The sequence below is a fragment of the Lathamus discolor genome, chromosome 4 (assembly GCF_037157495.1).
Source record: "Lathamus discolor isolate bLatDis1 chromosome 4, bLatDis1.hap1, whole genome shotgun sequence".
In the NCBI taxonomy this organism is placed as follows: Eukaryota; Metazoa; Chordata; class Aves; order Psittaciformes; family Psittacidae; genus Lathamus; species Lathamus discolor.
This window is the reverse complement of record NC_088887.1, coordinates 33835164-33862065: the sequence shown is the minus strand read 5'-3', so window position 1 is coordinate 33862065 and position 26902 is coordinate 33835164. Positions and strand designations below refer to the sequence as shown.

Genomic DNA, 26902 nt, shown 5'->3' with positions numbered 1-26902 from the left:
TAGTTTCTGATTCAAAGAGTGTGAAAGGCCAGTAGCTGACCTAAGCAATTTTCTATTGTCACCTTTTACAGTGACACCCACCAGGTTTTTCAGCTCTATACCTGGTTGTATCCAGGTACAGGAAACAAACACTGTGACACCAAGTCTCCGTTAATCTCTGAGATCATTTGAAAATATAACTTTTTATATACAGGACAGAAAAGATAAAATTTGAAGCTGATGCCTTCAGAGACTCAGGGAGAATGCCTAATGCCTCTGACTTGTGCTGAAATTTTCCACCCAGTTTTCTCTTGGGGGTGGGAGAAATGGGCTGTGCAGCAGGTATGATCACCTCTGTTCAGTCAAAATACTAACCTGATTCACTTTGATTGCCCTGCTTTTCATCTCATCTCCAATTCTATGAGCTTCTTTTCATTTTAGAACTGTCCATTCAGACTTTGCCCATATAAACCTATTTTCTGGCCTTGCTGTTGTGGTTAACCCTGATCCCATAAGGTGACAGGGAAGTCAGCTACAGAAATATTAGATTTTTTTCACTTTGCAGGTGGAGAGCCAAGGCTTTAGGTCTCCAGTCTCTGTGACTCTTTCCATCAGTAGATGGGTTTCTTGTCCCTTCCCCCATGCTCCTGAGGGAGGACTTGGATTCTTCACTCCTTCTTCTTGACCTCCATAGAAGCACTGCAAGGACATTTGCTCGGTTTTTATGATTATCCAGGGAGAGAGAGGCAATTTGCTGGAGTCTACCCCTTTATGACCTCCTTCACTATGGAAAAAAACATAATTCTCTTCTCTCTAACTTCTCCTCCTGTTTTGTACCCCCTATTTCTCATTAAAAAGTCCAGAAAAGTAAATATGGAAAACCTTTGGGAACATTTCCAGTCTCCACACAAGGAAAGTCAACTGAGAAACACAACTCTTTATATTTAGAAAATGCAGTGGCAGGAAGGCAGGTGGTTTCTGAAGAAATTAAATAATTTCTTCAAATAATTTCTTCAAATAATTGATTCAGCATTAATCAGCAAACAGTTAAATGGCTTGCCGTTTGATTTCTCCTACTTGACAAGAAATATTTTATAACAAAAGGGCACCATAATGTTTAGTATGCAGTATATTGGCAAAAGTGGTGATTAAACTTTATTAGAATGCATCCAGTAATACTTTTTGTCAGAAAACCTTTATTATTATTAACATGGAAGATTATGAAAGTTTGTCTGGGAAATGTTTTACTATGTTTGTATGTAATGCTATAAATATAAATTATGGACTGCAAATTCACAATTTAATGTAATTCATCAAATTTTATCAGCTTCTGCATACACAAGATGGGGCCATCACAATATACTACAAAGTCCTGTTCAAACTGAGAAATGGGTTGCCTTCACAAGCCATTTGTGCATTGCTAAATATTCCTCCAATGTATGGAAAACAGTTATAAATAATGTTCACCTCTAGATTATCTCTTTTCAAAAATGTGTATGCAGTTAGTGATGCAGCTAGAAGCCACCACGACAGACTTAATTATACCAAGTATTATCATAGACTCATAGCATGGTTTTGTTTGGAAGGGATCTTAAAGATCATCTAGTTCCAACCCCCCTGCCACAGGCAGGGACACCTTCCACTGGACGAGGGTGCTCAAAGCCCCAAAAAGCCTGACCTTGAACACTACCAGGGATAGCTGGTTTAACAGAAACTTTATGCTTTGTGCCTGTGGTGGATTTCTATGTTTTCCCTAGCCATTGGGTTGCAAGAGACCTCCTAGGCCATCTAAACTAGTATTTGACATAGAGTGCTGCAATTCATGTTTCAGCTTGAATCAGGAGCATTAACTCAATGCTTATGAACACAGTCTCCTGTTGGTCCTGACTCACAACACTACAGTTCTCACTGTGAAGCTGTCTGAGAGCACTCACTTTGGCTACCTTTCAGATGACACCAGATAGCTTAATTCACAGCCAGTGCACATCAACCACCAATGAGCACCCAGTCACTGGGAAACAGGTAAGGCTAACTAAAGTTATTGCCTCTACCTGAAAGGTGTATAGGGTGGATACCTATAGGTATACCCTAGGGTGTATAGGGTCCTCAGCAAAAGCTCTTTTGTTTCTCAGAGCAGACCATAATGTGCCATATGCCTTGCACATGTAAACATAGCTAGTGCCTTATAATCCTGTTCATAAGCACACCAAACATTGTCTCAAACTATTGCTCAGCATTACAGATCCACACTGAAACTCTTCTGTACATGCTTTTCAGCTTTGCTTTAATAGTATTTTTTGACAGGTAATTAGTGTCAAATATAATAACCACCAGCCACAAATACATCAGTATCATTGCTATTATTGTTACTGTTATTATTTTGATCATTGTTTTAATCATTGACTGAGTACTTCCTAAATTTCATTGTGTGCCAAAAGAACTAGACACGCTCTGCTATGATTTATATGCCATGTCACCCCAAGACAGATTTCTGCATTGTACATGTTGAAACAGCTCTTCAAATATAAATGAGTTATCACTGTGTTGAGGAGTGAACTCAGTACCACATCATTGCCACTTTCCAAGAGAAAATTGGCAAAAACCACCATGAAGGTGCTACAAGTATTTTACAAATATATGGCATAAATTAAGATCTTTATTGCTGTTATGCTAGAAGCTAAGTGAACCCAGCACCATCCTTCAGAACAGAGGTAGCTGAGAAGAGAACAAGCAGAGGAATAAGCACTGAGCTCTACTTCTTTACCCATTAGCCATGTGGAAAGGGAGCAAAGCTCTAGGGTGGACTAAGGAGGTTCTCCTTTCCATCATTTACTTCTGAGATACCAAAGGTTTCTAAGGTCAGTGTAAAGTTCCTGAGTGAATCAACTTCTGCAATGTGGAAGTGTAATCGGAAAATGCAATCAAGAAATGATCCAGAGAAAATCTGTATTTATTTACTGTATCTGCACTGGATTTTGTTTGCAAAGGAACCTCAAACCTCACCTTCAACAGTGCCTCCATCTTATACCTACATCTCCTCCAGTCTGGCAACTGGGGAGAACAACAAAAACACTATAGATCTCCACTTCGGCAAAGGCACTTACATAAAAGCCGTCTAGAATTACTACCTGCTCAGAGCAAAGCAAACCTCCACATTATAATGGTTTAATGTATAGTATACACAAGATGTGAATTCTCAAAAACCAAGCCAGAGTTACTCTGAATGTCAAGGCTGTTTCTCTCTCACCTCCCATGTTTCCCAAAATTCAATCTAAATCTGAGGCTAATACCCAGGGCACTTACAAACTGAACATTCAGGAATGCTGAACAGATACTCCACTTATCCAATTGAATCTTCAACTGCCTTATAAATGTCTACCTTCACCCAAAATCTGTTTGGATTGTATAATACACAGTTTGAAAAAGAAAAAAGTTCAAGAGATCAGCATTATAATTACCTTTTGTGAAGAACTGATATGTAAATCTGCAGCAGGGACAGTGAACTTTGAAGATGCTGGGGGAAGAGAGGCAACTCCTGTAACAAGGATATATACAAGATTATTATTATTCCGTGTCCATCACGGCATGAAACACAAGCCATTCACAAATACAGCTAAATGTAATTAAATACTGTGAGCCAAACTCTAACTAACTTGTTGGACTAACATAGGAAGTTTTGTGTAGTGGTGGAGAGCTTGTAAGGGAGACTTCTGTGAGAAGACACCAGAAGCTGTCCCCCTGTCTGACAGAGCAAGTTCCAACTGGCTCCAAGATGGCCCTGCTGCTGGCCAAAGATGAGCCCATCATCAACACTGGTGGCACCTCTGTGATAACGTATTTAAGAACAGGTAAAAAAAACACTGTGCAACAGGAGGTGTGAAAGAAGAGAGTGAGAAAATGTGACAGATACAGCCCTGCAGACAAGTCAGTGAAGAGGACATGTTCCAGGTACCAAAGCAAAGATTCTCCTGCAGCCTGCGGAGAAGACCACGGTGAGGCAGGCTGTCACCCTGCAGACCATAGAGGTCCAAGATAACCACCTGCAGTCTGTGGAGGACCCCATGCCTGAGCAGGTGTACCTGCCATGGGCGAAGCTAAAGCATGTGGAGAGCCCACGCTGGAGCAGGCTCCTGGCAGGAGCTGTGGTCTGTGAAGAGAAGCAGGAACACATCTTCTGTCAGGAATTATGACCCTATGGGGGACCCATGCCCAAGCACTCCATTCCTGAAGGACTGTACCACGTAAAGGACCCATGCTGGCGAAGTTCTTGAAGAACTGCAGCCTGTGGGGTAAGGATCCACACTGGACAAGTTTGTGAAGGACTTCAATCTGTGGGAAGAGCTCATGCTGGAGCAGTGAAGGAGTGTGAGGAGGAACAAGCAGCAGAGATGGTGTGCTTTGGACTGACCACAGCCCCCAGTCCCTGTCCTCCTGCACTGCTTGTGGAGAGGAGGTAAATGAGGTAGGAGGGAAGTTGAGCCTTGGAAGAAGTGGGAGTGGGGGAGGTGTTTTTAGGTTTGTTTTTCTTTCTCACTGTCCTACTTTATTATTAGTTGGCAATAAATTAAATTAACCTTCCTGGAGTCTATTTTGCCTGTGACAGTAATTGGCGAGTTGTCTCCCCGTCCTTATCTTGACTTTTCTATCCTGTTTTATTCCCCTGTCCTGCTGGGAAGGTGGACTGATAGAGAAACTTGTTGAGCACTTGGTAGCCAGCCAAGGTCAACCCAGCACGCTAATGATTATGAAAGGAGCCCACCTAGGACCCAGTGGAATCAGTTTGTCCAGGTTTATTTAGTTTTCCTTTAATATTTTTCATAACTGTTACATTTTACAACACTACATGCTCCTGAAATCTTTTCACTGCACTCACTTCTTCACAATTTATTTGCCAGAGAGAAAAGGATGTATGCCTGGATTATAGACTCTGCACAATAATTTTATGTCATTAAGTGTTTGATTAAACGTTTTGATAATAGCGTGGTTATAAAGGCAAGGGGTGGGTAACAATTTAGTGCAGATTTACATTTGCTTTTGAAGACTCTGTACTTAAGGACTAGAATTTATAATGCCTTAGTCATTTATCAGTAAAATCATAGTTCACTAACCGCCTTTTTTCAGTTCCTTCTTTTTTGGGGGGTGGGGGGGGAGGGTGGGGTTCTTTTGTTTGTGTTCTTTGTTTGCGGTGGTGAATTTTTTGTTTTTAGAGCCCAACTACAAAATACTGCCTAAATTTACTTCCGTATGGGAATCCAGTACTCCTACCTCTATCCCCAGAAGATATTTTGAAGAATAAAGACATTTAAAAAACAAACCCAGAACTAAAACTAAACTCAACTGCAATGAACTTTCATATTTTCTCAATAATTTTGAAGGACCATACTCTAGAAAATCTGAAACATTCAGACCAAGCACAAGTCTTTCACAAAGTGTGATGGAATCTTGTAATTGCTTGACGAGTTGTCCAAAATGCCTATACTGAGAAGCAGTTTGACAATATGTGATTCACCAGCTTATGCTCACCTGGGCTTTGTTCTGTGTTCCACAGTTCTTCTGGAATATATCCCTGATTTTCACTACCATGCCTTTGCCTGTTTTGCAAATCACCACCTTTGTTCTTCTCAGCTGAAACTTTTCTAGAAACAAAAAGGCCTGTGATTAGAACTTCATTATGATACCAGAACTCTAGGGTACTAGGTTACAGAGAAAAAAGCATATGTTTTACTTCAGGAAAAATAGGTGCAAAGTATACCTGGGCCTTCCAAGTAATTAGCTAGTACAAATCCTGTCCCATATAAATATTACCTTATTGTGAAATTCCATTTAGAAAGTTCCATAATTATCAGAAAGCAGGAAAATAATGTGAGCAATCTTCAAAGACTGAAGACTCTGTTCCAAATCATAGGTTTTGTAGAAAATTAATTCTGATTTCTAATTCTAAATTACAGGATATTCAGTGGCTCAATAATGGAACATCAGCTAGGTCACCTGTGACAGCTCATCATTTCTGTGATTTGAGTTCCCCTCAGTTGCCAAAACAAAGCATGTTATCTCACATCACCACAGTTAGCTCCTAAGTGATTCATCTGTACACTCCAAAGTTAATCTTTACCTGCATAGCTGCACAGTGAGAAAAAAAAGTGTCTTTTTACTCAAAACTTATATGCTAGAAGAGATGTACTATTAATCTGTTCTGACCACGGACTTCTCTTCAGGATAGTCCCAGGTCCCTCTCTGCTGTGGCAGTTTCTGGTGTGGCAAGCACAAAATGACACATGATTCTGACAACCCAGGGATTTGTAGGGGAAGCAGAAAATATTCTTGGTTAGCAATATTTGTGGAAACTGCTGCATTTGCTTTCTTATGTTTAGTAGGAATTTGCAGGCCCATAGATTTTCAGATAAGCATTACTGATGCACATGTGGATCTGATGAGCCAGGTTCATTAGTGGCTTTTTTAGGAGATAAACGTGTTAGATACCACTAAGAAACCTGTCATGGTTGCTAGAAGACAAGAGCAGTTGTTTAGAAATATCATCTCCACATGCTACATGATACTGTACTGTCTATTTTATCTGATCCTTAGATCTCAACAAACTCAGTGTAGTAACCAAATCGAAAACAGCTACAAGAAAAAAGTGTAGGAGGTACAGAAAGATAGCCAGCCAAGTCAAAAATAAATGTTGGAAGTAAAACAATGTTCTTTAGTCTCACCACTTCTTCATTACTACTACACAGCTTCCAAAATGGAGACAATCATAATTCTACTGCAGATAAGTTATCCCCAAGAAAAATGTAACCACAAACACCTAACCTACAAAATCTGTAACTTATTGTAAATAATTGCTGTGGTTTCAGTGTCATTATTTACACATGCTAAAACTTTGCAGAACTGTCAACACTGAGTTTCTAAGTCCGAGCTGAGCTATAGAGCCTGGACTCACCCCAGTGCTTTTGTATTTGGTTAAGCATTTGCTTAACTTTCAAAGTGTAAGCAACATTTATGAAGTCAGTACAACAACTCATGGTTAAAATTAATGGGAAAATAGGAACTTTTCAGGTTGCCTGAAAGAAAGCACTGTGCAGACACACATCAATGAGGTAGGGTTCTGGGAAGGACAAAGACCCAGTCATACTAGTCCCCACTGTGGGGCAGATACTTCCCTGCATATTCAATTGATTTTTGCATTAGCAGGGATAACACTTCTGCTTTTGGCAGAACCAAGTCAGAATCCCAGCATTAAAGGCTTCGTGGGATTTTATTCATAGCAAAACTCTTATGCAAGTTGTACCTGTTTCTGGCCTACCATTCCCTGATGGTTTAGACCTGCCCTATTCATATAACTGCACTTAGTAAAATGGTCAGTTTAGCATTACAAACTAAGAAATCATGTAGAAGTTTATTAGTATGGCATGGCATAATTTGCATGATTTCCTCAGGAGAAAATAGTGTTTCCCTAATCTCCTTACTTTGTTTTGTATCAATAAAGTGCTCTATAAATGGAAATCTGTCAACAGACCTTCCTAAAATTTCCCTGCAAAAGGCTGTTAATGAAGCTAGGTATTCCTGCAGTACAAGGCAACATGGTGAAAGGTTTTGTAAATTCATTAAGAGACAGTGAGTTAAAGCCCCACAAGTGTAGGCAGCATATGAATTTACAATTGTCCCTAGAAGCTTAGAAAAAATAATTTCAAATAACCCCACTGACATTGCTGCCACAGCCACACTGGCGCCAATAAACAGGATCTTAATGCTGATAACCATCAGCACATGATTTCTGAGGTTTTCCAACTCAACGCAATAATGTACCAGCAGTGTGTCTGATAACCACTTGATTAAGCGTTGACTCTCATAATCGGGGCAGCTTTGTTTAATGTTTATCAGTCTAACCCTAACAAAAGGAACAGAGGGAAGGTCTAATTTGCCTGCCAGTCTCCCCCAACGAGTTTGCAGCAAGGCTTCTGACTGCAAGGTGATGGATTCCCCCCCTTCTTCGCCGCGGCCGCCCAGCAGAGCTGCCGGGCCCGCAGTGACCTCCTGTGGCGGCGCCGGCAATCGTCGGATCGCTGAAGGCAGCAGCACGGAGCAGGCAGCAGCACGGCGCAGGCAGCAGCCGGGTGCAGGCAGCAGCGCGATGCAGTCAGAGCTCACTCCCTGCCCTCCGCCGGGGAGGACACTCCGCCTGCCCCGCACCTGGGGACATAGCCGATCTTTAAGAATTTGCTTTATCCATCAGCACCGGTAGGAGTGTGTTTTGTTTGTAATTTCTGTGCTTGCTGAATCGGAGAGGCAGCCTTTGTTTCCATGAGTTTGATTCTTTTCACACAGAGTTTGCAACCTGCTGCGAGCTGTGGCCCTCAATTTTCTCCCCTAAAGGCAGTCCTTTTCCCTGCATACTTGTCCCCCACTCTTTCCCCTTCTGTGCATACACGAATGGGCAAGGTCATTCAGCAGGACAGCACCCGAGCGTTCAGGGAGTGCTGGACAGTGGGGCATGGAAACTGATACATCCCTCTCACCGTCCTGTGACAGCCTGAAAGAGTTCAGTGAAAGGAAACATTCTCCTGCATCATCCAGCTTACCTGATTTCATTTTGATATGTAGAACCTGAGAAAAGAAAAACAAAGTGTTTAAAATTCAGGAAACTAAACTGTGACCTACTGCAGAGCTCCTCTTAGAGCGTGCACTGTGTTCCAGCTACCACAGCAGCATCTCTCCCCTCTTTACAAGACTGCAATGCCCCTGTAGAACAGCTCATGCAGAAACTGGAAATTAGGCACACAGCACTGAAGGTCTGCATCAACAAAGAACCTCAGCAGAGGAACTAAACGTCATTGAAAGTTAAAGTACTCCTGAAAAACACATCCCCCTTCTAGTTAATATGAATGGCTGACATTGATTACTTTGGAGCTTTGGAGAGTTGGGCTTGCTCAGCCTTGAGAAGTGAAGGCTCCAGGGAGACCTTTTAGCGGCCTAAACTTGTAGGCCCCCTACCTAAAGGGGGGGCTACAAGAAAGCTGGAGAGGGATTTTTACAAGGGCATAAGGTGACAGGACAAGGTGGAATGGCTTTAGATCGAAAGAGGGGATATTTAGATTAGATATTAGGAATAAATTCTTCATTGTGAGGATGGTGAGGCACAGGAGAAGTTTGCCTGAAGAAGCTGTGTCTGCCCAGTGCCTGGAAAGGTTGGAGGCCAGGTTGGATGGGGCTTTGAGCAACCTGGTCTAGTGAAAGGTGGGTAGGGGGTTGGAACTGGATGAGCTTTAACATCTTTTCCAACCCAAACCATTCTACAATTCTATGATGATTCTATGAAAGTAAGGAACATCTTAACCAGGTCGTGATTAAGAGCAGGATCTGTCTGTTCACACTTCTGCTTACAGGTCTTCATACAGCACCAGAGCTGACACAAGTAGGAGATCTATATATAATTCAAGGTACTTTTTAATGTATAGACCAACTATGAAGATGTATATAATACACAGACCACTTACCTTTCTTCTTTACACAGCAGCAGCGTACAACCACCACGATAATAATGATCAGAAGAACAATACCAAGAAATGAAAGCACAATTGCAAGTACAATAACCCATGTGCTTCTGTTGTCTTCACTGTAATAATTTTCTGTTAAATTAAATGGAGAAACATTATACTCTCACAGCCTCAAAATAGCCTTTTCAGCATATTTACATTTTCTGTGATCAGCTATTAACTGCTTGTTGATTGTTTAACAAGGAGTCTGTGTTCTCCAAATGATGGCCTCTGTATTTATGGATTGTGCCCAAGAATTTAAAACGTTTCTAAATGCAAATTCTTTATTGCAATTGCAGCTTTTCTCACTGCTACTTTTTTGCTGAAAAACACAGGGTTGCAATCTTCCAACCTAGACTTTGTTTTGTAGATATGCTGGGCCTCCCAGCATCCCTTGGAGACATTTGGGGTTGGGCAGAGGGTTTAAGGTTCCATTTAGACGCCTATACTGCAGATACCAAGTGTCTTGCCTAGCTGCTCTTGGCAGTGGAGAGAAAATGGGTACTTTGGGTTACAATTAATTTGGTCAGCTGTGTATATGCCCCTTTAAGTAAGATGAACAGCTCTGAAGTGTCTATTTCTCCCCATACACCACAGCAATAGTCTTAGGTAATTAGTACAGATGGAGAACTCTAGCCTGTAGATATGATTTTCTGAAGAATTCCATCTTGGGATTGTCACATCATCCTGCCCTTCTGTTTTGACCAAGTATTTCAGAAGCACCCCTAATTTGGCTACCTTTTGAAAAGCAGCCCCAAAATAATCTTGACAGTTGTTTAGAAACAAGCTTCCAATCCAAATTATAGGTGTGAGACACATCCAAACTTGACAAAGCCCATTCTCTCACACTGGGTTTATGTTTGTTATTTCCTCATTAAAGGTCCCAGTTAATGACTGCATAGCCATATTTAGTTGACAGCCTCTGGAAAAAGTACTGCAGCAATCTAGGTGATGAATGACTACACAGTGTTGGGTCTATTCCCTTACAAAATTTCCCTTGCAAAGCAGTTAATTCTGTAGGCTGCTATCAATTCTGATGACAATTGATGATAAACTCATTCAGAATATTTTTATCTAGAAATGCTGAAACAAATATGTATATTTTATCATATTTTGTTCCACAAAGCATGCCACTGGGATTTCAAGCTGCCTTAAATATGAAAGACAGCTACTTTGCTATTGGGGAAAGCTTAATCTTAGTGTGAAGGGAAGAGCTAAACACACCTGTACTGGCCCATACCTCCAGGCTGGCTGCCACACCAAGGTATTTTGCTCCCTGACAGGTTCAGGTTACATGTCACGAGAGGATCTACCGAGCTGAAGCAAGGATAGTATACAACACAAACACTCCCAGCACTTCAGCACTGTAGTTTTTCCCCAGGTTTAGAGGATCCAGAAAGAAACTGGACCTGGGACCAACAGACATGAATGCAGGAGCTGCCAGCTCAACACAGAAGTAGGGTTGCAAGAGAGGGGCAATAAAGAATGAGGGCATTAAACCCTTTTTATCCCCATTAGAAAATCCATACTAAATTACATGAGGTTCTTAGTGTGGACAAAGACTCTTTCTCATTCTGTAGGGCCCATCTTCTGCTGCTACCAGACCTGTGGACCCTCCCAAAGCTGCCCAAAAATTTACTCAGGCTAAGTATCTTCAGAAAAGAGGATTTTCACTGGCACATGCTGGTGACCAAAGAGAAATGAGAAACCAAAAAAGGCTGCACATCATTTCTTTGATACCTTGGAGCTTTCTGGCTACCTTAAAAAACAAAGCAAGATCAGGTTCATGGCATATTCCCTATCTCCTACAGGTCAAAGTCCACATGAAGTCAACAGTGAAGCCAAAGAGCTTGAGCCCCCCTAAGGGACTCTGCCATGGACCCCATTTCCCAATAACAGCTCTGCGAATGCATCTGCTGGGGCAATTCCATAGAAGTTCCCAAATTTGGGGGTCAGCTGAACACCACTGTGAGTATGGTAACTCTGGAGGAGGAGCGACTGACATAAAAATGCATGATCTTGCATGGAACAGTCAAAAGGTCTGAGATTAAGACTGGTCTAGAGGTGCAGGAAGGTAGGACATACATTGACAAGATGGCTGGCTCAGGAGGGCTGACTTTTCGTTGCAATGGTCTGTGAATGGATGAGTATTTCTTGTGAGGACCATGGAGGAATTTGATTCCTCAAGCATTTAAGTGAAGGCTGAAATTTATATTACAGTAGTCTTGGGAAGGACTCCTTAGATGTTTGAAGCTACTCATATTCCCTCCTGACAACAGCTAACTAAGGCTGAGTCTGTATATGAAAAGTCAGACAAGCTCTGAGATTTCAAGTGTGATATATACATTATATAGCTTCCTCTGTCATAAATGCCATGACTTCATATTCTCATATCCTGACAAATTTTGAGTGACTGCTGCTGCATAATGATTTTTGCAAAGAGAAATCAAAGAGGGTCGTATACAATCCCTTAATTATACATTAATTGTGCTTCATGACATCTGTTTTTCTCCTCTTTTGATTTACAGTGAGTAGCTATGGAAACTGAGGGTGGATACCTCAGTATTTCGCAGTGAGTAGGCAGGGGAATTTATTAATTTCCTCAGGATAGTTCTATTTTGCTTAGTAATTGGGACTACAAAAAAGTCATATTAAGAATGGTAAAACGACTTTTTGAATTGCATTGCAAAGCAAGTACTTATGAAAAAGGCTTTTTAATAATGACTCATACTTAAAATAAAGACAGTTACCCAACCTCCTCACTTGTTTATATGTCAAAACTTCTATACCAAACCCCTCATCAATCCACTATAAGAATGTCTTTGTATGTGCCATGTTCACCCATTACAGGAGAAGAATCAGTTCATCAAGAGAAGATGTCAGCATGATTATAGAAGTTCACGCTGCCCACCACATCATAAAAAGAAACATGGATTGGAGTACCTACTCTGACCAGAAGAAACCTGGAGATTTGCAGACCCGTTGCAAAAAAACCTCCCTATAATCTATGCATTTCCTGTTCCACAGGATAAGGCTAATAGAAGTGTGGACTACATCACCATAGGAGACAGTGTGCCTGTACCCAGTAGCCTCAGCTCTCTGCCGTACAATTAGTGCTTAAGTTTTAGTTTGCCTTGAGATTCCTCCACCTGACAGTAGAGACATTTGGCTAGTCACAACAGAGAAAAGCTCCTAAGGATGATTTGGTATTGTCTTCCTCGTCCGCATTAAACACTGCTAACCCACAAAGACTTGCTCTTCTTGTGTTACAGTTTGGCAAAGAAAAGCATTTTTCATAGGATTCTGTTAAATTGTGAGGTAGATTTGTAGTGATAGTCCCACTTGCCTTGTTCCACACTGGCTGCACAGATAAAATGAAATCACCCTTTTCCTGATGAACCTCCAAGCACTGTCAGTGTTTTACATTACAGAATTTTATTTTCATAGGATGTCAGTGAGGTCAAAGATCAGCAGCATTACAGAAAATGCTGACAACCTTAGTGAAAATATTTAGGGTTATCAAAGGTCTTGCTAACTGTTCTTGAGATATTTGTCCAACAAAAAAGCTTGGATTAAAGCATCCTTGAATTTTCTTAAATAAAAGGCAATTTAAAGTAACCAAGTGCACCATCCAAAGAATTCCACATATGTTGCTGCAGGAATTTTTTTACCTTTCTCTAAGATGTGAAAGAGACTATGCCAGGAAAAGGAAAGCAGACCCAATGGCTTTTTGATCTAAGCAGTCTTTGGGATAAGGCCCAAAAATATGCAGCTTCTTCTGATTCTTTTTCTTTAAGGGGTGAACACACCACATACAAAGACTTTCCTATAGTAGTTTGGTGATAGGTATACAGCATAGAAGTTCCTACATATAAATGCTACCATCTGCAATTAGGTGCCAGCCTCAGTGCAGCCCTGGGAACATTATCACCATACTACAACAGCTCCATCATATCCAGTCATTGCTCATATGCAGAATTTTCTATTTGCACCTGAAGTTCTAGTACAAAATCTGCTCTGGGTTGTGTGCAGACACTGGGAGTAAAATCCAGGGTTTTTTCAAAGTCAGTGGTAAAACTTGTATTGAATATCATGAAGAAGAATTTCGCCTGAGGATCTGGCTTTGTGTAAATGAGGTCTAACAAATTATGTTCATATATAGCAGACATGGCCTAATCAAGAATATTTAAGATCTAAATTCATTAGGCATTTACTTGGTCAACGAGCAAAGGTTGGTTTTCTTAGCAGTGACTCCAGTCAGCGACAGATGTACTGCTTCATTTGTCTTGCTCAGTCCTAAATCGGACACTGTGGTTTGTTAGACTTGTACCATCCTCTCACAGATGTGAATTTAACCCTACCTATGTATCAGGTTGTGACTACTGGGTCTTAATTCTATTACTTTTGCACATCTCATAGTATTTAATTTGCAAATAAAAGACTTCAAAATAAAACAAAGCAAAACAAAAAGCACAGTTCTGAATATAGAATAGGCAGTACAATACGGGCACTACTGTATTGGCAAAGTACAACAAACATTCACTTACCTAAAGTAGAATTGTCAAAAATAATAGTTACAGATGCATTCTGAGGGTTAGGAAGTGCTTCTATGTCAGCTAAACAAGTCAAAATCTCTGTGTCCATCGGAGTCAAAGTTAGGGTGCTCAGGGCATTGTGGAGGCCATTAGATCCTTGACTTTGCTGGGTAGCATAACTCGACTTATCAATGAAGGAGTCATTTGTCATCCAGGTAATGTCTGGAGCTGGAGCCCATCCTATGGCTTCACAAACAATTTCAACTGTTTTGTTCTCTTTTACTGTTAAGGTGCTATTTTTGATGAATAAAGATCCATTAACTGTAGGAGAGAAAAGATGTTTTGTTCCTTCAGAATATTTAACTGCATTGTTTTCCTGCTGATAGTTTTAAATCTTATCTTGCTACCTACAAATAGCTATGCCTTCAGATATGAAGTCAAAACCAAACATTACTAACACAGATATACCATATGCATGATATAGACATGCAGATAAAATTGCAACTTCATGGACAGATTGTCCAGTGTGTCTAAAGCACAAGGCTTAGTTTTCAGTACCTTTCCAATAAAAGGCAGGAAATTATACTTTTTAGCCATCCTGATATATTTCCAGCTGAAGGACAACATAATGAAATAACAGTGTTTCTCTCTAAGTATGCTCAGTTTTTATCAGGGAAGGTTTATGAGTAGATGATGAGATGTTGCCATTGCATGAAGTACTTCTTTGACAAATGGACAGTGTCTGGTGGTTAGAGCTTGCTTTACTGGCTGCACTGTGTCACTAGTGATGCTTCAGAGGACGAAGGGTCTCATATGCAGGAGCTTGATACATAGGAACTTTTTATTCCTTGGAAATGTTAGCTTGCAGCAGCAATCATATGAAAAATATCACTTTGTGTCTCAAGGGCTGTACTTCTAAACACCATTAAATCAAACTCGGATAAGCTGGATACAGACTGAATCCTGAGTCAGAAAGCAGAAGGCAGATCTGCCCTAAAGACAGCAGATGGTTCATGCACAAAGATATGCATAGGGGTAATGCATGCCATAGAATCATAGGGTTGGAAGGACCTTAAGATCAGCTAGTTCCAACAACCCTGCCATAGGCAGGGACACCTCACACTAGCCCATGTCACTCAAGGCTCTGTCCAGCCTGGCCTTGATACTGTTTCTAGACAAAAAGGTAAGTTTTGACTGACTGCCTTCAGAGACTTTAACGCAATCCAATAAAAAAGTAAGAAAGAGATGCAACAGGGGAAAAAAAAGGGCAGTTATAACCTCTGTTAATGGCACTCTGAATGTGAGTCTGAAACCAGCATTGGGAGTAAAATTAAGATGAGGACAGGAGGTAAAGGATGGTAATGAGAGCATGTACTCCTTCACAGGGATAATTCGAGCAATTCATCAGAGGATTCCTTTAAGTGCAGTATAATCATAGAATCATAGAATAGTTAGGGTCGGAAAGGACCTTAAGATCATCTAGTTCCAAACCCGCTGCCATAAAATAGCTTTCTATTGGTGGCCATACGCACCTTGAACAGAAAGAAATGCAAAGCCATTCTCACTAGTTTGCTGGATGCTGCATTCGATTTTTCCAGAGTCATTCAGCTGGGTTTTGTGGATGATCAGCTCCGAGGTAAACCCATTGCTACTGGTATAATTTTGAGAGGTGAAGCGGTCTGATGTTTCAACAGCTCCTTGAGAATTGATGACAGTGAGGATAGGGTTTCCGTTGGACAGCCAAATGAGAATTACCCATCCTTCCGATACTGTGCAATTAAACCGCGCTTCCAAACCAGCAAGAACTGTTGCATTACTAGGGCCACGTATAATAGAGTAACAAAAGCCAAGACCTGATACGAAGAAAAAGACATAGTCTGTAAATACATATACGACATCACAACCACAGGCCTTTGACTTAATTTTTACTGCCAGTAATTTAAGGTCAAAAAGCCAGGCATCCTGGTTCAAGAAGCATTATTCACAAGGAGCACTGGGGTATTAAGCACTTAGTCATGCTTCTATCAGGAAAGGCTGTTGATTCAGCTGAGCTGGCACTTCACCTCTGACAGTTGTCAGTACCTGGTGCTTTCAGGAAAAGATTTTTATCTCATTTTCTATAATGCCTGTCAGTAAGTAGTTAAAGATATGCACAGTGAATTGAAATTGCAACTAAGTAATATTAATCCCACAGCAGTAAGCAGTTGTCAAATGCTATTTTGTTATAATGGACCCTTAAGCCAGTCATTACAAACCTAAATTCATGTTTATATAGTTTAAAAGATCTTAACCAGTTGAGTTGGATTTTTCAGCTCCAGCTCAGATTAAATGGTTTTCTTTAAAGATGCATTTGTTTTTCTGTCTCTCCTCTTCCAACTCCAAAATCACCTCTTTTCAGTGATTCACTAGAAGCCTGACATCATTTTGCTGAAAGAAATGGTTCCACTTTTAAACAGGAAAATACATGACTTCTCTAGACTTCAATAAAGTCTAATATTCAATAAAAATAAACAAAGAAGTATGTAACTAATCCCTTATCCATACCTCAGATTGCCACTGATTTTTTGCAGCCACATCATATATCCTTCTATGCTCTTTCCCCTATTCATCTGCCTCTTCCTTATTTCTCATGCATGCACCACATACATACCCACGTTTTCAGGCTATTAACTAGAGCTGCTGCAATTCATGTGTTCTCTCTCTTAAAAGGTAGTATGAATTTTCACTACCATTTTTCAGAACTTAATGCTCCCTTCTAATGAAGGCATTTTATTTTCATTTCCTCCTCAACAGACCCAGGGCCTCCCATTATTCTCAAAGGAATGATGGTGCAGCTGTTGCCCAGGCAGATGGCAGATCTCCTGTGCATGGACAGGCAGAAGCACTCACTTCTACCAAGCCAAAAGTAAAGGAAGAGCAAGACTGAGACCCTATCTTTCAAAGCAGCAGCTGTGACTTCAGTCCCTGAATTAGCCAGAGGAAATTGTGCCATTCTGAAGGTGGGCAAACGTTAGAGCTCAGAGAGAGAACATTGTATACCCTAGTCTTCCTGAGGGACAAACCTTCACACTGTAAGAACGTCCCAGATTATTTGACTGGTGTCTTAGGGAACAGGACTTGAAAGAGCAGCTCACCAGTCTTTCCTGTATTGGGAGCCCAAAATGGTGTGCTCTCATACCCAGTCCCTTTACTAAGTCATTGCGACCACCAGCCCTGTTGGCTGCAGGTAGAGTGAAGGAAGGAAAGTGCTGCCATTGCAGACCTTGCTGTCACTGAGGTTTATCTCAGGGGACTGCCTGTGCTCCTCATGCATCACACTGGGCACAGTTCTTCCTCATCCCCCAGAGATACTATAATCTCTTCACCTGCCTGTAAGCTCAGGTCTGCTCCCTTTTGTACTAGTGCTCACCTGCACCTCTCTGTGACAGAGCTTCTCTTTGTTGGGGACATTGAAAGGCTTCGGTGGCAAGGGACCTCAGGAAATCTCTAGCCCAACCCTCTGCTCCAAGCAGAGACCTCACAGCTAGGACATTTACACAGGACCTTGTCCCATCAAATTCTGTGTATCTCCAAAAACGGAGTTTTCACAAGCTCCCTGCAAATCAAGCAGATTTACCTCACTGGTGAGATTTTCATCACTTACTGTGAAACACTCATGCTGAGGAAGCACCAGGACTGCCAGTGCTAGGTCTAACGATTCTGTCTTTAGCTGCATAATTACAGCAATTAGATACTACTGTCCATAGCAGTTTAATTAAAACCCCATGATTGCATATTTGGCCTAAGTGTTCAACTGTTTTTCAGGCAAAAGAAAGTCTGTAATGGCCATTACTCCTTTGCTAAGAGTATTCAGGACAATGAAGTCAATTTTAAAGGTTTCATTCAGCTCAGGGTTTTTACATCTTAGGTGCTTTATTCACTGATGGATTCATTATGAATTATTGAAAATTTCATTTTTCATTCAGTCAGTAGATGACATGAGTAAAGAAGAATATGTTGTAATTTTTCACACAAAAGAGATGCTTGATAGTTGTATAAATGGAACTCAGTTACAACACTGCAACCAGAGCCTTGGTGAATGCACTCAGGACACAGGGTCTGTAATGTCATTGCTGCAATGTCAACATACTTTTCTAATTCCCAGATCACATTTAATCCTAGGCACTGTATATCTAACCAGGTTTGTGCCAAGAATTGCTCTTTAATATAATTAGCTCCCCTCTTTCCTCCCACCTTCTGCATGTATTTACAGACAAAAGCCTTTGTATTCTTTGTTTTGCAGGATTATGCAAACCTAGCTTTCCCTGTTTTTTCGTATGATTGACTCTGAGTTCTCTTGTGTTTACAAAAACCTTTACAAAAATTTTCCACCTTCCTGTGTTATGCTACCTCTGCCACGCACCTTATTCTCCAAAGTATATCTCTGTGTGAGCAATAAACATTAAATGAAAAGCAAACTTCACTTCCCCTGATAGTTAATAAAGCCAGATAAGATACAACAAAACATATTTCTGTTCAACTTAAATGTCTCATTTTTTCCAGTGGCATTTATTCAAAGCTCCCTTCAGACTTGTAGACGTGAACTGAAATGCTTTAACACATGAAACACCCTGAGGATGAACTCATCAATCAGATCTATGTGCATAACTTAATATATTGCTTTACAAACAGCTAATAAAATGCCTGAAAGCCATTTCCTCTCTTTTTCTATTTGTCTCCTTCTGAATGTTAGGGATTGGCCAGATGTCTGTGGATGGCATCATTTACAGGACTACAGGCTTTCTAATGAGCGTGCACTGATGAAGTGCATTTCAGTGTGACCATTTGTCACATGATATGGCCCTCTTTCTGATCCTCAACATCCAGTTGTCATGATTTCTATCATAACTTTCATTACTAGGGTTGAGACATTGTCCTAAGTGCAAATGTGTCTTTGAATTACCTATCTAGTCCTGACTCATATTGTAGCCAGCCTTTACAATACTACTCCTTGTGCATCTCTGGTGCCTACAACATACTTATGTGCTGATTTTTTTTTATTTTAACACTTTGTTTGAATTCTTCCTGACTGGTTGAAGTGAACATAAACAGCTACCACGATGATACACATAGCATGAGCAAACTTTCTCAGAGTTAATACCAAAATGTATTTAGCTGCTCATGAAACAGGAGCTGCAATACTTATCCACACTGCTTCTCTTAATGCAAACTGATCTCAGTGCATTTGTGACTTATTTCCATCCCTGTGCAAACACTTTGCTTTTTTAAGGAGCCATGTTTTGCCATGGCTCTGAATAAATGATGTGACTTTCAGTTCACTGCTAGCTGTTAAGTAATTATTTGCTATGAGATCATGTCTGTGGGTTCCATTAGAGTCTTGAAATTTATCCCTAAATATGAATAATCAGTGATCATCAGTTCTAAAATTACATGGCTAATACTGCTTTTGTTTTGTTCAGACAGTCGAGACAGTCTGAAGGTAGGCAGATAGGCAGGTAGGTATGAGTCATTACTTCATTTATCTAATATAATACCTGATCTAGTTGGAAGATGTCCCTGCTTATTGCAGGGGGGTTGGACTAGGTGACCTTTAAAGGTCCCTTCCAACCCAAACTATTCTATGATTCTATAATTTTGTTTTTTTATCTGTCCATAGGTATAGTAGGATTTACAGATTCTTCCACCAACCATCTCTGCTGGAGCAGAGTTGGTCTTTCACCAACTTCTGTGAGCTAGGGAACAGGTCCATAAGCCCTGTGGGGTGATCATATAGGTGGCAGAAGGACTGAGGAGCAAGACATAGCTCAACCTTGCCTCCATTTAGGTCTCCATAAAGCCCCAGCACAACCAAAAAAGAACTTCTGAGCCTTCCCCACCTGCTGCCAAAACATTTCCAGTGGTTTTAACTTTGCCTCTTTATCTTTTTGCTTTTGCATGTTTAGACTGCAATAGCACATGTAGTCCTGAACCAACAGTGTGTTTCATTGTCCAACCCATGTACAAACATTGATACAGTAACTTGTGTAAGGTCAAAGAGGACATTCATGACAGAAATGGGATCTAAACACAGTTACCAGCACCTTGAGCCACCGTTGTAAGTCCTTTTGATGGACCTTGCTATTTGCGCTAAAGAGAAAATTTTAGAGCTAGTTTCATCTACATATTGCTTAAAAAATATTTTGCAGATGGTTGCTTTTAGACAAATGAAGGCCTCAGGCTAGACTGTCATTGTACTTTACAGGAATTATGTGTTCAGCTCTTAACAGATGTTTTAGCATCTGCTCTCCTTCCCCAGAAATCCCACCCAGGCAAGTATCATCTTTACAATAGGGAAATGTTAGGCTGCCTTTGTGACACTGCATTACCCCCTGCTTTTTGAAGAAGAAAGCTGAGTTAGGACACCTTCTTTGAGGCACATCACTAAATGTTTACGAAGCAGTTACCATTGGTGAAAGTTTGCTTAAACTGGTAAGTTTTTTATGGTAACCCAGTTGCTCAGTCCTTCCAACAGCTTGCAGAGTATACATTAACTGCTTATGAACTCTGTCACACAAATTAACTGTGGGTTTTGACGAAACAAAAATGCATCTCGTTCCCTGGATGATGCCTGCACCGAGGGAACTTCATTTGCCAAAAAACTGTCCTTGCCCTTCACCACCAATGTTTTTTCTTCCATGCTTCAAATTACTCTAAAGGACCACTTCCTCATGCTGAAGGTTTCAGCAACATGGACACTGAGATGTGGCTACCTTCATTTCCTTCCTTCCTCTCCTCTGCTGAATCTGTCTTTTCTCTTTTCTATGTGACCTATCTAGATGCAGCACAGTAAAGGACAGGATGGGCTTATCCTTTTGCCACAATGATTCCTTTTTTCCCCCAGCTACATTATGATATTTCAAAATAATCTCCCCCTCTACAGCCACACTGCTCTTCCATAAATGCTGCCTTTTATCTTTCAGTTTTTGCATTTAGACTCTTTCTTCCTCCCTTCCTACTCTGCTATTTCTGTTTGAATTTCTACAGTTTTTTTCTTTCCAGTCTGTTTTAAATGCCTTTTTCTTTTCATTCTTTCTTTAGTCTCTTGCTCACCCACCTTGACTTCCTCCTTCCCTGCCTCATCGCTGGCCCACTGCTGAAGCAACAGCTCTGCAATATATTGTTTTAGATTTGGTAAGATTTTTCTTCAGCACATCTGAATCCTAAACTTCAGCACATCCCAAGTTTATTTCAAAAACCAACAGCCCTGCAGCTGAGCTTTTTGAAAATCAAAATAGGTTAGAGCTTGTCAAAGCTTGCAGAGAAGGACTAGCTTGTTTACTAGCTTATGTTAACAAGACTTTTTAAATGCTTATAGGATGTTTCAGCCAAGTAATACTGGTCTACTGCTACTCAGCAACATGTATTTCCACCCGCTGCACACAAACTTCTCCAAGTGTGTCTTCCCATCCCTTCTCTTACTGACAGCTGTCTCTTGGCTCTGCTGCTGGACTACTCCTCTCCTTCTGTCTCTTGCCTCCAGTGGTGAGAGTCCCCAGACTGAGAGCACCACAGCACCACCACCAATATGCTGGCAGCAGGCTGAGACCCTGCACTACATGTCAGGCTGGTGGTCTGCAATGCTATTGCTGCCAAATGGTATGCAATGCCACCCAAGAGGATGCTCAAACCAGTTATGCCATGCTGTCATCTCGGCAGCCTAGCCACACTGCCCAGCCTTCTGAATCCTGGCATCCTAAGAGCAGCAATACTTCTTTCAAGAGCAACACTTGTCTCTCTGCAATATGCTTTTCCTCTCTGCTTCGGGGTGTTGCTCCCATGGCTGCACTGTGGGCAATGCCTGCCACCCCAGTATGTCTTTCAAGTGGGGCAATAAAACATCCATTGCATGTGTGCTTAACTAAAAGCATTAGTGAAGGGTAACAGAAGTCCTCTAAAACTTATATTACTCTGCTCTGGATGCTTAGGAAGACAGTGCAAGAAACAGAACAAATAAAAACTGCGGCTTCCTTGTTATGACTTCTCAGTGTCCAAGAATAAGAGATCTAGGGACTTCCCGAGTCAATGATTGCATCTGCACCTACATACTCTCCATTATATTTGTTTCTAGATTTTTTTCAGCCTATTTAAAGTTTGGTACCCCCATATCCAGTGACTACAAGCTTTACTATTTACACACAGTGAGGAAAAGTACATTCTTTGGTTTGCCTTATAACCTTCTTTCTGGTAATTTACTGGTTGCCATTGTTTCTTTTTGTTATGAGAAATTGTGAATAACCATTTCACATTTCACTTCCATATAATTATCTTAGTAAATTTTAACTATTTCTTCTTTTTCATAAGCAGAAAAATATGACATCCTAATGAAGGCCTCCTCATACCTTTGACCACCTCTGTCACATTCTATACATTTCCCAGACCTAATATGCCCTTTCTGAAATGGAATGGCTAACAAAATGTCTGTCAAAAACTTATATCTCTCAAAGGCTAACAAGACCTCCAGTTTTGTTAGCCTTTGAAAAAGATAAGATTTCTGTGGATTTACATAATATCAGGTTTCAGTGTATTTCCCTTACTGACGAAAATACGTGGTGAAATTTTCTTGCTTTTTCAGACATATACTCTCTTTCCAAGGTATCTACCTTTTTCCCCCACTAGACATCTTCACTTAAGAGATGCTTTGCATTCAATGTTTTCTGCTCCTTATTACTTATTCACTTGGCATCATGACATTTTCTGGCAAATCTTCCTAGTCTCTCTTTGGATTTGGCTGCCCCTAAATAATTCTGCACCACCTGCAAAGTCTGCCACCTCGCAGTTCACTCCTCTTCACCAGGTTGTTTAAGATCTCTGGGAACACCACTCTGCTCAGAAGAGTCAACGTTTATTCCTGCACTGTGTTTCCTTTCATCAATTACTAAGCCATGACAATAACTTCCCACTCATCCCATTGCAGATTGCTCCTTTCAGAGCCTGTTAAAATCCCAGCTAGACAATAATTAAAAAGAAAAAACAGCCTTGTCTCTGTTACTCAACTAATCACTTCATATTCACATTTTCTTTAGAGCTCTACCGCAAAGATACCTTTTATCTGAATTCATTTTGAAATTCAATCATATAAAATGCAAACTGGAGGTAAACTAGCATAATTGTAACTTGCACAGATTTCTGGAAGCAAAATAAGCTGCCAATATTGACTTCTCTACAGATGCCCCTCAAAAGCAGTCATAAACAGACAGGTGAAAGATGAATGCAAGGTGAAGGAGAAATAAGTGGAACATCCCAGCTCACTGAACGTGAGAGAGGGCAGCTTCCCCATCTCCTCCCCACCCCATACACTCCTCATTCCTGCACAGTGAAGCCCATTCTAAGACATCAGATCATTCAGGCTTGAAGTGTAAATTAACCATTTCAAGCAGTTTAAATAATCCCCCTCTGGGGCCAACTGCTCAATCTGGTATCACCAGTAACTCCTGTTTACACTCTTTTAAAATTAGTTCATACATTTTGTCCATGGTGGCTCATTTCTTGGGTTATGAATGGGTCCTACCTGGTAGTGAGGCAGTTAAGATGAGAGGAAGTAAAATGAATTTCTGGAACCTCTCCATTGGAGCATTCTCTCCCGGTGCTTAAGGCAGACAGCCACCAGCAGTCACCGCGTACTTGAGAAGCAGCTTGGTAATGAGGTGATGCTTTTGTGTCCTGTGATAAAATGTGACTTTATGTGACCTGTATTACCAACAAGTAGACAAGATTAAATGAGAGAGGGTTTGGAAGAAGAGCAGTATCTTTTCTCAAAACAACTGTTTAAAAAGAAGTAGAGGAGCTTCCTTCAGCAGAGAAACCTCCCCCTACATATCTTGCAGCTCTCATGCCCTTAGTCCCTCCTGGCTATAACACTACTGCTTCAGGATTGACTGTGTCATGGGAGCTTCAACTGCACCATTAAAGTTAATCATGAGCAGCTGGCAAAAATAGTTCTCTAAGCTGCCCGCAATTTTGTGTGCATTGTGGGTGCACCATCTGGGCTGCCGGTGGCATCCTGGCAGACTAATGAATCCTGTGCTCCATCACTTACTGTCATGCAGGGCAACTGTGTAGGGCGCCAGCCACTCCATTGGGGTCAGAGGGGCACAGAACTCTGTTCAGAAGGGCTATTCCCACTCCTCAGGAAACTGATGCCTCCTGTGCTAGGTAGCCTTCAGGGAAGGAAATGAGAATATACCCTAATGCACCGCTACACCCAGAAAGTTTTCCTTGGGTTTTTTCTGTGTGCTTTACTCCAAAAGTAGGATTCCTATTCATACATTTCCAGGGAGACCCTGGTACCATCATTGCTGTTGCAGTCCCTTCATGCCTTCACCACTCAAGGGGCCACTCAGCTGGGAGAAACAGCTCCTGCCATACTGGTCTCTCCATCCCACCTGCCTTGGGGCAAGGATGAGAAACACCAAATCTCCTCCCAGCTGCCCAGAATGAGTACTCAGAGGGGCTGCTAGTGCAAAAAAAATCTCCATAATTATTTCTCTGAACATGAGAGCGCCTCTTACACCCCAAACCAAAACACTACCAGATATTCACTGTGGTCAGAGATAAGATACAGAGCCTGGGTGGGAACCATCACCTTGCTTCTGCATTTTCTGTTTTTTCAGTGTTTGTAATTCACTTGCGTGATATTGTTCTCCTCTCCCTCAAAATAAGTGGGAGAGAGTCTGACCACGCTGCTTGGTTTACAAACTTCTCAGCTGGGAAGCTGAAGATTGTCTTCATGAAAGGGACACAGACCAGAAGATGTGATTTTGTGGCCAGCCCAAATTTCTTGTCAGGAAAGTGGTTTTTGATTTCAGGGGTGTTCTTTGTGGCAGTGCTGTGCAATGAATAAATATGAGTGTCACCACAGAGACACCATGAGTTTCCTGTAACAAGCATACTTTTTCAAATGCCCTTTTGCTAAAACCAAAAGCACACCAAGGCACAAAACCCAAAAGCTCTGGCCCAGCTCTTTTGCTGCCCTTAAGCAAGGAGTTAATTTCACAGTTTCATGTGAAAACCCTGCATTATTATCCAGCAGGGCTTCTGTGAAAGCCGTGGTGGTGGGATGGCACACGAGTGTATGGCAGGGCCTCTCACAGGGTGCCCATGTGGAAGGAATGCCCCTCTCCCAGACCTTCCCTGCCTGTTGCTCACTGCAACCAACAAAACACATTTTTGCTGTTTTTCCAAACATGTTCAGCTGTAGCATCAAGCTATACAGGGGCTCTGTTCGCTGCTCGTTGCTTTAAGCAGGGGGTCTTGCTGTGTTTAGTGTAGCGGTTGCCACCTGACTGGCTCAGCTGGCAGCTTCCTCTATGGTTTCCCCTTTTCCAAGTTTTCAGTTTACCTTGCGAGCTTAAGGGACAGCCCTGTCAACTTACTAACACTTTAAGCTGAACCTGTGGGCTGATTTCTTCACTGGAGTGTGGGGAGAGGGGCTAGTTTGTAGGCTGGTTTGGGTTTGCCCTGTGCATTTTGAAAGGTTTTGATTTGTTCTCACTTCCATGTTTCATACGCATAGGAGTCCCCAGCAGGCAGCCAGGACAGCAGCGTCACTGTGCACAGCTCAGAGAGATTTCTCGTTGCTCTATCACTGTGATAGCTCTCAGCACATACACAAATCAATCAGTAGATTCTTTAAGGGTATTACCTGTCATATGAAATGAGACAGCTAAAACACCAGAAAACAAATCCAAAAGGCAAGCCTGTGTACTTTTCCAGGAATCTGTGTTCTACAGGCCTGGAGAGAACCCATCAGACAGGGCAGCAGCCTTCATGCCTCCACTTAGAATCTGGCTGCACCAACACAAGCTGAAGTGAGAGAAGTTTTATGGGGAAGGGCATATGTCTCCCTTTATGGAGAAGGGAACTTGCTAGGATCTTATGCCCAAATTCATGCAAAATCACTGAACAGCTTGTGGTGAAGAAAAATGAGATGGGAAAGGATTTATAACACATTGTTTTACTTTGTTTCAAAATGGACTTTTAAAGAGCCCAGAAATATTACCAATTCCACAGATGAAACAGGATATTTTGGACAGTGATGAATTAAATACCTTGGCCTGAGCTGTTTTTCACCTTCTCCGCAGGTGCCTGTGGTGATGCATTGCCAGCACTGACAGGCACAGCTTTTAGCCTACTCCCTCCTGCATCCGTGTCAGGGGCGAGGGGATAATACTGATAATATCACCCTAAAGGAGCAGCAGCTGGATCCCGCCTGGCACAGGCTGGGGCTCGAATGCTTTGCGTGACACAAAGCGATGTGGAGAACACCTGCCCTGACGGCTGGGGAGCACAGCAAGAGATGGGGGTCACAGAATACCTCGGCTCACTCTACTGTTACCAGCTCAGGGCAGGCTTCCCTGCTGAGGCAGAAGCAGGGGAGAGGGTTAAATTATCTCTCAGCTGACAGTTCCTTGTGCCGGGAAGCAAATAAAAGCTCTAGAGGGTTTACCTGGATCAGGATTACCGGGGTCACTTCCCTGAGAGCCGAGAGGGTGTCTCCCACAGCTTCCTCTTTGACGACGGCCCGCTCTCACCCTCCTCCCTGGGGAGGCAGGAGGAGGCTAGTGCTGTTCCAAGCGAGCAGACCGGGGCCAGCCCTCGCCTCCCGGCCCCAAGAAAGCCTCCCTGAGGCGGCGTGCAGCTGCCCCGGGGCTCCACGGGGTGGGAGCACCGGCCTCTGCCGGCTCTCAGCCGCGGGGCCACAGGGCACACGCCTGCCCTGACATTGTCCCCGGGGCGCCGTGAGGTAAGGATTGCCTCTCCCCTTCTTCCCGCCCAAATACGCCTGGCGCGGTGTTAATATTTAACCAGCCCTGC

The 26902-nt window shown here is 41.9% G+C and overlaps 1 protein-coding gene and 1 long non-coding RNA gene across 4 annotated transcripts in view; one reads left to right on the top strand and one right to left on the bottom strand.

The window, feature by feature from the left end:
- IGSF5 (immunoglobulin superfamily member 5) overlaps nt 1–26645 on the bottom strand; it is a 32461-nt gene extending 5816 nt beyond the window's left edge. Inside the window, exons 1-8 of one of the 3 annotated variants that reach the window (XM_065676982.1) lie at nt 26535–26645; nt 23598–23776; nt 15583–15903; nt 14063–14371; nt 9477–9608; nt 8562–8586; nt 5503–5615; nt 3438–3514 (exon numbers count right to left, since the gene is read on the bottom strand). In XM_065676982.1, the coding sequence (XP_065533054.1) occupies nt 3438–3514; nt 5503–5615; nt 8562–8586; nt 9477–9608; nt 14063–14371; nt 15583–15903; nt 23598–23655 (1035 nt within the window). In that variant the 5' untranslated portion in view covers nt 23656–23776; nt 26535–26645. The remainder of the gene's footprint in view (nt 1–3437; nt 3515–5502; nt 5616–8561; nt 8587–9476; nt 9609–14062; nt 14372–15582; nt 15904–23597; nt 23777–26534) is intronic. The other 2 variants (XM_065676981.1, XM_065676983.1) reach the window with 2 other exon arrangements.
- Nucleotides 8074–12713, top strand: LOC136013299 (uncharacterized). Its single transcript, XR_010612215.1, has 3 exons — nt 8074–8220; nt 11327–11483; nt 12366–12713. It is a non-coding gene; the product is annotated as an uncharacterized LOC136013299 (long non-coding RNA).
- Nucleotides 26646–26902: the final 257 nt, after the last annotated feature.